The 12,470-nt window shown below is 38.8% G+C and overlaps 1 protein-coding gene across 2 annotated transcripts; it reads right to left on the minus strand.

The window, feature by feature from the left end:
* Positions 1-200: 200 nt before the first annotated feature.
* wipf1b (WAS/WASL interacting protein family, member 1b) lies at positions 201-12,388 on the minus strand. 2 transcript variants are annotated; one of them, XM_058778373.1, is made up of 9 exons: positions 12,260-12,388; positions 11,915-11,988; positions 6,101-6,186; positions 5,456-5,585; positions 5,080-5,235; positions 3,533-4,285; positions 3,235-3,444; positions 2,007-2,120; positions 201-1,820 (listed from the first exon to the last, which is right to left on the minus strand). In XM_058778373.1, the coding sequence occupies exons 3-9, from the start codon at positions 6,149-6,151 to the stop codon at positions 1,768-1,770; spliced, it is 1,467 nt and encodes a 488-aa protein (XP_058634356.1). In that variant the 5' UTR covers positions 6,152-6,186; positions 11,915-11,988; positions 12,260-12,388; the 3' UTR covers positions 201-1,767. The 2 variants fall into 2 exon arrangements, 1 of the variants encoding a protein (XP_058634356.1); XR_009271655.1 differs by lacking the exon at positions 201-1,820 and adding an exon at positions 2,832-3,022.
* Positions 12,389-12,470: the final 82 nt, after the last annotated feature.

Here is a 12,470-nt window from a genome sequence, read left to right on the forward strand (position 1 = left end):
ACCACATACTTTTTTTTTTTTTTTTTTTTTTTTTTAAATGGCCGGTTTCTTTCCATTTATTACAAAATAAAGAAAAATGCACTGAAATTACAAAGAATATGCTTACAAAATACATTTAAAAAAATTGTCTACTGAAAGTATAAGAAGAGCTTAAAAAGAACTGCGTACTGAAATGCGTTATTTTTTAATGAAAGGCAAAATCCAACTTCACTTGCATATTTATTTAGAAAACAACATATTTGGCACACCAGAGTAGCAAAAGACTATGTTATAAAGTAAATACATAAATGAAACAACATAATATGTTGTATGAAACTGAAATGTGCATCTACATGCACAAAGAAAACATCTAAAGTACCACATTAAGCATCTGGTCACACAACATTGTCAGTGACGTGTGCGAACAGAACATAAATCAGAGGCCTTTAGTATTACTAATAATGTTGGTGGCATCTCTTTATGTAAACAAACATAAGGCAGCATAAACCAAGCCATTGCTTGGCTTCTTGATTCTTTCAAAGTATATAAATGAAGAAAACAAATGAAATGTAATTCAATGTATGATACACTTATTGAATATACTTTTAGTCAAGTGCTTTAGGCAAATATAACAGCACACATCTGAGAAATATCCATAAGGCAACATAATACTGAGCAAACATCAACACAACAAGCAAGTGCATACATATATCATAAAATATAACACTTCTTAAACACATTTTTGTCTTTTTGTCTTATATCAACACAGATACAATCTCACAATACACAGAAACCCACTTGCATAGGATTTTATGGCAAATCATCTTTCATTTAAAGATCAGTCCTATACAATGTCTGCTCTCAGACTTGTTTAAATGGGGATGATCTAAAGACTCTTTAATAAATGGCATCTACATTTTACCATAAACTCAGCCCTTGCTATTTTCATATCAGGGACCGCATATGTGAACAAATCAATCTGCAACATAGAGTACTGACAAACTGCAACTCTACTTACTGGAGAGATTTTAGCATTCTGTATATCATTCTGGCCCTTATCACCACATACACACACACACACACACACACACACACACACATACAGGTACTAAAGCAAACACATACTCCTTTAATATTTTAAGTGACTTTTCAGTCTGATATTGTTCTAGCTACCTGACATTTTACATTTGAGGGCTTTAAATGTCAATGCTATGTAACTACCGTGTTGTATGAAGACAGGAAGGTAGGTGGCGCCAAAACGCACCAAAATGATTAAATGAAAATGTTGCACTCCTTCTCAAAATATAATAACATCAAGGACTGTCTAACAAACACTGTGTGGCTCTATAAACGGCTGCAACATTATCTATTATCTGCCCTGATTAAGCAATGATATATTCTGTATGAGACAAAGACATTTGTCTGTATGTGTCAAGGACCGTCAGAAAGCCATAACATTCACACTCTCCTGAAGGCCAATGAACTGCTGCAATAACTCATCATACTCAGAAAAACACTCAAAAATAAAGTCAAAAATAGCTGTAGTATCACTGTAGAGCTCATCACTTGACATAGTCATAATAGCCATTATGTTTTAATCTCTAAAGCAGACAAAAACAAAATATTATAAAAGATATGTTGTCTGTAATATGTTGTTATTTTTATAGTTCTTTTATACATTTTTAAATGAATTACTCTGGCAGAAAAATATCAAAAACAGACAGTACCAGAGAAAATAAGATAATTGGGTAAGGGAAGGATTGTCAGGCCCTGAGACAACGGTTTCTTTCACCTAGGTATGGGGGGCAGGGGAGGTGCACCTCGCTCTTTCTTTCCTGAACCTGAAACAGACAGAAATATACAAACAGAGACACATAAACAAATGGGTAAGACCATGATTGTGAAAAGCACTGAATGTTATTCGAAGTATTCATTGGCATGAGGAAGCAACAGCTGCGGGTCAGTTTCGTCTATGTGCATAGCAACAAAAACGGATAAGATGAGAGAAAACAGCTGTGACTGGTTACCTCGGCTTTCGTTCCTGGCCATTTTGCTGGGATAGGTCTTCTGACAGGGAATGTAGGGCTCTGGGGGTGGAAGATCCGATATAGGCCGGAACGTGAAGCGCGATTCCCACTCATCTTGGAGGAACAAATCAAATGCACACACCATTAATCTGTAGCACAATCTACATACAAATCTAAGCTACTTGGAGTGTTATTTACAGCTCAATAGGAGTAAATAAAATGACAAGAAATATGCCTAGGTCAATTCATGTTCTGTTGAAAACATATGTGAAATGCCATCAATTACCCCTAAACAATTTAACTCATCCCTCAGTTTATAAAAACAAGTTAACAGTAATGCACTAAGAACAGAAGCATATAGGGGAAGGCATTCTGAAGTTTCAAAGTAGTAATGTGAACTATTTATGTAAAAGCCCTTTCATATATTTTTCCATTCAAGTATTTTTATTATTTGATCTGTAGTTAAAACTGTTTAATGGTGAGACTACTGTTCTAAGCTGATGAAGTTCTTTTTTAGTTCAGCCCTAAAATATACTTTTACGCATATTTTAGGGTGTGTGTACAGTGTGCATGACTTAAATTTCTTGAAACATGCATCCTGCACATGTACAGGGAGGAAATTGTGAGATAAACACAACTCTGGTGTCTTGTGATATAAATTTCATCATCAGCATAGCCAGATTTACTAACTGTAACAATTAGTTTATCCACAAGGTAGCAATATTTGCCTATGATGTTACATGGCCAAAAGTATGTGCCCCCTTATAATTAAACGATGTAGCCATTTCAGCCACACTCACTGCTACACTGCTAAAAGGTACATACAATTCCATCATACAGTCTCCTGAGTATGGCACTGGCTTATGATGCCACCGGTAAAATGGTCTACCGAGTCCGGTGAGGAAGAATCAGACTAGACAAGTCCAGATCTCAACAGCATTGGGACGAAATGGAACATGGCCTGCAAACCAGACTCCAATGCCCAATATCCAACACTATCCCTGATGCTCTAATGTCTGAATGGGAGCAAAGGATAGCAGCAAAGGAACAACCAATTCATTATTAATGCCAATGGTTTTGAGATTAAATGTTCATCAAGCAAATGGCTGGGTGTAGTGTATCTTTACCTTCTGGTGAATTGCACCAATGCAAAACAACAAAATACATTATATTTATTCTTGGTAAACTCTACAAGACTCTATGTAGAGAGACACGCATAAAGGAATACCTATATGATGTCCCTGATTGTGGTATCCATTGCCCATAGGTGGGGGAGGAGGGGGCAGAGGTCCAGAGGAGGGTCTGTCTGGGGGGAGCGGTGGTCTACTACCACCACGGTGAGGCTCCACACCTGGTCTGTTCGGTGGAGGAGGGGCTGGTGATGATCTCACACTTCCTCCTCCTGGACGGCCAGAAGGAGGTGGAGGTGGAAGAGGACCTGAGCAAAAACAGACAAAGGCATATTATAAATGTTCAAACAAGTGAATTTCAGATTATCCTGCAAGAACCGGTAACTCCTCCTCTACCTGTTCGTCCACCTGCATTCCGGCCCAATGCGGGCGGTCTCTCAGAGGGAGGTGGAGGAAGGGGTCCGGATCGCCCGGGTGGAGGGGCAGGAGGATGCGAGCCAAGTGACAGGTTCCGTTCAGGAAGGCGTGGCGTATGCTCCTCAGGAGTAGATGGGCTTGGGCGTCCGGGCGGCAGAGGAGGTGCTGCACTAACAGGTGGCCGCAGAGAGGCAGGAGCAGGAGCTGGAGGAGGAGTTGGTTTACTGCTCGCTGATGATGGAGGTGGAGGGGGCGGGCTGTCCCGAGTGAGTGGCAAAGAAGAACGGTTAGCAGGGGGAACAGGTGGAGGACGGTCATCACCTCGACCAGGTGCAGGGGGAGGAGGAGGCCGACCAGCATGACCAGCTGAGGGCGAAGGAATGGAAGGAGGACGACCAAATGCAGTTGGCACCGGTGGAGGTGCGGGCTGTCGTCCAGGAGGGTTTGGAGGTGGAGGGGTTGGTGCGGAACCAAGACGAGGAGTCCCTGGAAGTGAGGGTGGTCCCCTGCTCTGTGCCCCACTCTGAAAGGGCCGCGGGGCGCTTGGAAGAGGCGGAGGAGGTCCTCCAGGTGTTTCAGGACGCGGTGGGGTCATTCGTGGCCGGGGGGGGTCAACGGATTCACTGCGTTGCAGTGGTGGACGAGGGACAGAGCCAGACCCTCCTCCGAAGGGCCGTGGACCAGAGCTACGAGCACCAGGTGGCAGAACTGGAGGTCTGACACTACTAGAATCTGAAAGAGAGCAAATAATCTAATATAAAGAGATAGTCCAACAACTCCAAGGTCATTATTTAAATAGTTTCTCAGTTTTCTAAAGTAAATACAGCTACAGCTTGCTCAAAATGCTGCAGCTAGGCTATTGACTGGTAGGAGAAAGAGGGACAGAATAACTCCAATTTTAGCATCCTTGCAATGGTTACCTGTTAGATATTGGATTGATTTCAAGGCCTTAGTAATAATTTTCAAAATTTGAAATTTTCTCGTGCCCTTGTATTTGTCAGATCTTGTTATTCTATATAAACCAGTAAAGAACCTGAGATCCGCTGATAAAATTATTGCTCCAAGGACTGCAGTCCCGACTTAAGCGGAAAGGTGACGATGCCTTTCCGATAGCCAGACCTCGGTTATGGAATAACTTACCTTTAGCCATTCACTCTGCCCCCTCTTTGATCGCTTTTAAAACATTTTTATATCTTGGTTTTTGTGTCTCATTTAGGAGAGACTTTTTTTTTTTCTTCTTTATTTCTTTTTAAGATTCTGTGTTTGTTATTGTGTCTGTTTGATTTTCTTGATTGTACAAAACTTTGGGCTGCTTGTGTGGCTGTAGAAATGTGCTATATAAGAGAAATAAACTAAACTAAATATTATATTTTATGATTGAATATAAAAGGTCCATCATTGGGATTGGCCAAACTTTCTATACTCATAAATCCCTGTTGAATGAATGAGTTGGAATGTGTCAGTAAACAGTAGTACTATGTAGCAAACTTTAGTAGTATGTTTGACATATATGTTTGCGTTCTTACCATCTCGAGTGGAGCGCAGCTTTGGCATGCCTCCATGGAAGAGCCCACCCAGACCAGCTGGAGCTCCACCTCCACCTCCAAACCCTCCCCCTCCGCCACCCCCACCTCCTCCTCCAGGCCCACCTCCTCCTCCACCTCCACCACCACCTTTGGGTTCTGTCAAAACAAACATGTATTTAATATTTTGGACTAGAGAGCAAACCTGCAACTAAGAATTGTTGCTACTCATTTTACATGCAAATATCACAAACACACAGAGGAGTTTCGAAAGAAAGAAAACCTCTTTAAATATATGTGTCTCATATAATTAAATTGTAACTGTTTTGGTGCATAAACAAACATAGCCAGTATAACTCCGTAAGGTGCTGGTTCTTACTGTCAAGTACGGGGGCGCTACGGTCATTAGTAACCGCCTTCTTTAGCTTTGCTCCTTTGTTGATGTCTGACAGCAGAGCATTCCTGCCCTGCTGCTCCGATTTATTCAAGAGAGGCTTCTCAATGTTTGCCTGTGCAAAATAGAAGCACAAATATTTTCTGTAGAAATCATTAAAGCACTGGTGCCCCATTGCTTTACCACTTAAGACTAGAATACACTGTGTGACTTTTGCCTAGACTTTTGCCCCAATTTGCAGTCTAGAAGAGTCGACAACAGTTGGCAAAAGTCAAAGCCAGTCTGCAGATTTTGGGCAGTCGAGTTATTTCTCAATCATTTTTTTAACAGATTTGACAGAATATCACATAGTGTATGATGGGCCCAGACTCCAGGTTTTTTTTAGCTTCAGACTATTATTTCATCCAGTCCATCCATATATAACATGCTTGATATTTTGAGCCGATTTTAGAACACACATTGTTTTCATTTGTCACGCCTCTCATTACAACAAGATGCTTGTTTCTGTGTAAGGTTACTGTGTGCAGAAATAGTAATGTGTGATTATTTAGTGTACGATGCCCAGTTTTTCTCTCTAAAGATGTGTAGTGTATTTAGTGTGTGTGTGTGTGTGTGTGTGTGTGTGTGTACCTGGGAGAAGGTGAGGGGAGGGGGAGGGGGAGGCGGAGGAGGTACCGGCATTTTTTCTCCTTTTTGTCACCTCCTCTCACTGAGACCTGACAAACAGAAAGAGAATTTATACATTTCATATTTTCAAAAGAAATTGTGTTGCTTGTTGCCACAATGTTAAATGGTTTCCAGAGTGCTGTTATGCAGTTGCTAAGGAGTTCTGAATGGTTACTTGGAAAAAAAAAATAATAATAAAAAAAAATATATATATAAAAGCAAATTCTTGAAAACCTTTGGCATAATCTTTTATAATTTCTTAGAAAAACATAATATTTTAAAACATATTCACTGATTATTAATATTTGTAAACATTTATCTAACAATTAATTATTAATAATTCGTGATGGTTCAAAAAAAAAATTACTTTCAAAAATATATTTGCATTTTTAAAAACATACCGTTAATTAACAAATTAAATTTATGTTGAACCTTGAAACAAGCCTCAAAGGTATTCAATGCTCAAGCAAACCACACATGTAGCCTATAATGTGACTCTGGCGTTGCGTCACATGAGCGTTTGACTGCGTGGCAGGAGTTTCATTACACTGCTGCTCATATCCATTAATCCATTATTAAAATTCATACACATACATGTATTGTAAGTGTAAGGAAAATATGTTTATTACTTGACAGTTACATCACATAGCAATTTTAGAGTTATTCAATTTAAACTTTATTTAAACTATATTTCAAAAAGACTCTTCTTTTTTTATCATGGATTATATAATTTGTGTGTCATTGAGCGCATTAACTTTGACCTTGTAATAATAGTAGTGGTGCTTGAACACCACTAACAGGAAACCCAACTGTAGCATGAATAGAACCATCACACTTTTCAGGTTTAAAAAAAAACAAAAACAGGCCTGAAGCATTCACTAAATCACTGGTACTAATCTAACCACACCACATAACCATACTAAAGTGGTCTCGCACAGCCGCAAAGTTTTGAATGGGTTTGACAGTAAGTAGCGAGTCTTGAAATATCCTATTGTGCTATATACCAAGATTCCTTATTGTGGGAAAGGCTTTAACAAAAAACAAGGTCATTTCTGAGATATATAAAGCTTTCTGTAATAGACTAGTTTTTATAATATTCCCTCATACACTCATAATACAGCAATGCCAACAATTACAAGCTTTATTTTTCTCTGGGTTCAACTTTTATAAAGGCCTCTCACTGCTAACATCCAGAAGACATCATAAACAGGAAGAGCTACAGCAATATACCTCTCACTTCTTGTTCTCTTTCATAAATGCACATCCACATGCGTTAATATCATCCAGACAAAGGTAACAAAAGGTCTAAAAGCAGAAGTAGGAACACAGATGAGACTCAAAGGGAACAAGTCAACACAGAAATACACGGAAACACACAGTTTACAAGCTCTTTAAAACGTCTGCTCTTTCATCATCAAGATCTCTCAAGGGCGTCTTACAGACAGCCACATCACACTACTTCATTTCTCGCTCTTTCTTTCACTTCCTCTCTCTCTCCTTCTCTCTTCCTCTCCCAGGTATTTTATTCAGAGGTAAGCGGACATCCGGTCAGTTTGGCAAACGTTCTACTCACTGTGGAGTGAGCAAACTTCCTGATGCTGTGCAAAAATAAATTAAAAAATGTTATGCTGTGCTAATCTTGAATGATATGGATCTTTGTTAATGATAAAAACCAAAAATCAGCAAAACACTGCTTTGAAATCCCAGAAGTGCAGGGGTAATAATAACTTCATGAACCATTTTTAGAAATGTTCACAACTTTTTTGGGGGAAATCATCACTGCATTTTAAAAGCTTCATTTTGCATAGCTGTGCTGTGAAGAGAAAAAAGGCCATCTAAAACAACCAAGCTTGAGCCTTTGCCAATTGGTTCCATTGGCAGTAAAGGTTTATTTAACTATCATTAAGAAAATCAGTTAGGACAGGGTTGAATGTCACATCACCTATTTAATATTCATGAGCCATGCTGATTAAGTATTTTAAAGGTGAAGTGACATTAAAATTAGTCCTCCTCTTGCAACTTAACATCTAGAAAACTAGCGTAAATACTGTATGTGGCAGCATCCCAACCAGGGGTGCATTTCCCAAAAGCATTGTTAACCAACAATATCACAAGTTCTGTCGTTACAACATAGTTCAACGATTTGACGTTTCCCAAAACCATAGTTTCAATGAATATCCACAAAAATAGTGAAATAAACCTCAGTTTGATACAACAGCATCTGAGAGAAATTATGTTGCAGAGAAAGCTGAACCGCATCCAAGTAAGAGTGTATACCAATTCCATACATAATTCTATGTTTATGTGATAATAAAAATTATTGGCTTCTTGTTGTGTTTTTAAATGATCTGTAGCATTCTGACATGTATTGCGATATCAGATCATTAATGAGCAGAAGCTATTACTCCAACAACTGTGGGTTATGTTATTAACAACAGTCTTATTTTGTCGAAAAAACACTGAACCAACGACAGGGGTGTTCAAACCAAAATGCACTGCTTCAAGTCAGATACCGAACAGTCTGTGCTACACACCTATTAATTTTTGCAATTCTGTTTGGTGAAAAATTACCTCACTTTTATGATTTCCAAGAGGTGATTTTTAGCACAAAAATTGGAAATGGCAGAAAAGTGGAGAAGAAACAAGAAGAACGAGTGTGAGAGGAGAAGAAAGGAGCATAAAGTGAAGACGACACGATAGAAGAGGTGCACAGTAAAAGTTCCTGGACATGGACTATATTTACATTCCAGTGTCTTGAGAGAGAGAACAGTGGAGATGGACTATGAGAATGTGATGCAGGATATACACTCTACAGATGCCCTGTCTGGACGGTGCTTTACATCCAGCAGTCTGAAATGTCACCGTCTAAAACAGGGACTTTGGCTGGACATTGTGTTCTTTTTGGAATTAGTCTACGCCAAGTGCGTGTTTAAGTGTGCCAGTGTCTTATACAAGCAAGCACATAATGCGTTTCACCACTGTCAAGACAGTCAACCCTTCACTGACACCCAACATTGAGTGTTCTAAATAGTAAGTGAAACTTGCAACTTTCACATTTGATGTCTGCGTGTAATTTATATTGCAGAACAAATCGTGAAAATGCTATTATAAAAACCCATCGGAAAATCCCAAAGGAACCCATACCAAATTAGCCTTCCCCGTAGCTCCGATTTACATCATGACTGAACAACTGGTGCAACCGTCAGGTTACAGAAGTAAAAATCTCATTTATTGTTTACAGTTGAACAATAACTTGTAAACCTTTAAAGACAGAACTACTGTGAGCTACACGGCTCATAATCAATGGTATATGGTTTTGTTAAAGCTGTCAGCACTTATATATTTAACCTATATAAAAATAATTGTGCTAACAGAGGAAATCCTGGTGAGAAACTACACTATCATTGATTTTGCAAGAAATCTCCACCAGCCAAAGAATCAAAACAAGCAAATCAAGCCAAAAAAATGCTATAGTCTAACTACTTAAATGTTTGTACAATAAATAAATAATGTTGTTTTTATATACACTATCAACATCTTTAAAACAACAGTTTTATATTTATCTGTTGTTTTTAATTGGGTTATGTCATTATTTGTATTATGTCGTTTAAAGCCATTTGTATCATATTCCATTTAAAGCCATTAATTACACAGTCTTGTACCTTTGACTTTTAGTCATATTTTCAAGTACACTTTTGCTTCAAATCAAAGTTTGTGATGTTGTGATTCACCTCGTAGCTGCTTGGTTTGAGTCATGGCTTATAACGCTTTAATGAAGACTTTAATGGAAAAAATACACTTTCGGAAACAACACTACTGAAAAAGTGGACAGGCACCACTGCACTCTATTGAGATGCAACCAAAGACCCAGAATTTATGGAATCCAAATGTAAGGCCAATGTCAACAATGAAAAGTTAAATATATCTAGCTCTCACTAAATAATGTTAACCAAAAAAAAATGAAAAATGGGTGGAGCCCATTACCCACAACCTGCTAAATAACACATGCAAAATCAGGCAGGAAGGGGCCACCCACAAAGAACCATATGTTCATTTATTTAAAAGTGTCATGTCAAGGTGTAAAGCAGGATTTTTGTCAATTGCGCTTTGCAATGCTTGCTTATAATACCACATCACAAGCAAAAAAGTGGCTTACAAGTGCTCAGCTTGCATAATGTGAGCATGCTTGAGCAAATAATGTGCCCACTGTCTCTTATTCTTTCCATCACTTTGTAGGCAGTCTTTACCGTCCATTTCCTTTCTGAAACTCAGCATAATGTTGACACCTCTGGCTACATGCAAGCTTGTATCTAATGGATGATCTCCGATCCCCTCACATGATTTCTGACTCCCTTCGAATCGCTGGTCAAATAGAACACTAAACCAGACAAGAGAGAAGTAGAGGTTATGACAGCACTTCTGTCACTGAGAGGAAGTTAATGCAGAGAGAGAACTCTATTTGTATGACTTATGCAGCCTAAAATTACTTGTTCCTTCTCAAGTTCTCACTAAAAACTGCACGCCTACATTCACGGTCTCAACAGCTCACTGTGAAAAACCAGTTGTTTAATAGTGTCACATTTCACACTTGGTAAAAACCACATGAAAAATCAAGAGGACTTGGCGTTGACATAAGCAGTCTCATAAAAGTCTTTAATTCAAGAAAGCAGATTTGCATCTTCCACCAATGATCAAAACTTTTTCATGTGAAAAATCCATACAATCCCAAGCCAACTAACACACAAACAATGTGCTTAAACCCATTTAAGAGGAATGAACAGAGCAGAACAATGATACTGTGTTTGAAATAACTTGTGACACTGACAGCTCAAAATAATGTGGTCTTCAGAAAAAGTTTAAAAACTGAAAGAAAAAAGGAAGTGGAAAGCATATGACTTGCATTGTATATCAGAGACCCCATGGCCTGTCAATTAGAACCACATGCTCCTACTAGTCCGACTCATTTCCGCGAATCGGTTCTTTTGAACAGTTCATTTAAAGAAAAGAAAAAAACAGCTGTTAAAAAGAGACTCATCAATTATTTTATGTAATTCCTTAATTGCGCCATCGGGTGGTCTCTAGAAAGGCATATTTATTGCTCTTTATGTATGTATTATTGCTAATTTCGATTATTGCCAATTTCGATTTTCAATTTGCATTGACATTGCACAATCCTAAAACTAATTTATACTCCGTTCACTCCAAATAATGCTCGTATTATCATCTCCTTTTGATGATACATTGGTTTGATGAGTCGTTGTATTTGACTGACTCGGAAAAAAAGGCCAGAGCCGATTCAGTTCTATTCGTGAACAAATCGCTCGCTACGATTTTAACCGATTCAATGAAAAGATCCGATTCAAAGAATGATTCACTCATTAAGCAGAAATCGCTTGCTACTACAGCTGATTTAAATAACTGTGACATGACAACGGTAATAATTAATTTGATTTAGCTGCCAGGAAAAAAACACTTAAGATTTGTTGCGTTTCTAAACTACAGAAAAAACTTATTCACCCTGCCACATATTCAGATTCACGCTCAAACTGGCAGCCCAGGAAGTAGGGGAGCCTCTGTTTCCCCTGAAAGTTGGCACCGTTTGCGCTTTTGTGGATGAAAAAGTAGTTTTAAACATATCACTTTATCCAAACAACAATTAACTCACATAATACTTACAAGTTTGCGGCAATAAATAAATCACGGGAAATCGGGTCACAAATTAGATCCTTGAGTCGAGCATTTTAGAAAGCAACAAGCTGCGAAAGTTAAAACACTTACCGGTGGTTTGCGTCTTTTTCTCTGCGTCCTGCGCTTACGAACCAAATGCAGCAACGATCGTCATCATGAAGCATCTACACAAACACAGAGGAACACAAGTTTTGAGCCACTCCTTCATGGCAGAAAACACACACACACACACACATAACTTCTCCCCACTGTTTCCGCCCAGCGCGTGCTGTGTCTACAACCCATCACATTCACAGAAATAACATTTAAATCGTATCGCTTTAACAATGCATGCAAGAATTCAGTACGTCTCAGCAGTATCACATCTCTTTAAATGAGGGAAGTACAGCTCAATGCTTTGAATAAGTCGTGATATCTCCTAATGCGTTTCTTTACCCAGTTTTTCTTCCTCCACCAACACAACAGACTCTTCGTTCCCTTTATCCGGGACATTCGTCAGTGATGCAACGTTTCCAGATGTGTGCGACTGCCTCGAGCTGAGCTCAAACATCAGTCAAACTCTGCACACAATGTGTGACAGAAAATCTGAGCGCTGTGTGAATGTATGGAAAATGTAACATATTCAAAGAGATTCACTTATAGTTCA

Source organism: Onychostoma macrolepis, chromosome 06, assembly GCF_012432095.1.
Source record: "Onychostoma macrolepis isolate SWU-2019 chromosome 06, ASM1243209v1, whole genome shotgun sequence".
NCBI classification, from domain to species: Eukaryota; Metazoa; Chordata; class Actinopteri; order Cypriniformes; family Cyprinidae; genus Onychostoma; species Onychostoma macrolepis.

Excerpts from the sequence above, each read along its gene's own strand:
- wipf1b (XM_058778373.1), bottom strand. The coding sequence starts at position 6,151 with ATGCCGGTACCTCCTCCGCCTCCCCCTCCCCCTCCCCTCACCTTCTCC. Across the intron at positions 4,286-5,079 it reads GCTGCGCTCCACTCGAGATG|ATTCTAGTAGTGTCAGACCT; the intron begins GTAAGAACGCAA and ends GCTCTCTTTCAG. Across the intron at positions 3,445-3,532 it reads GAATGCAGGTGGACGAACAG|GTCCTCTTCCACCTCCACCT; the intron begins GTAGAGGAGGAG and ends GTTTTTGCTCAG.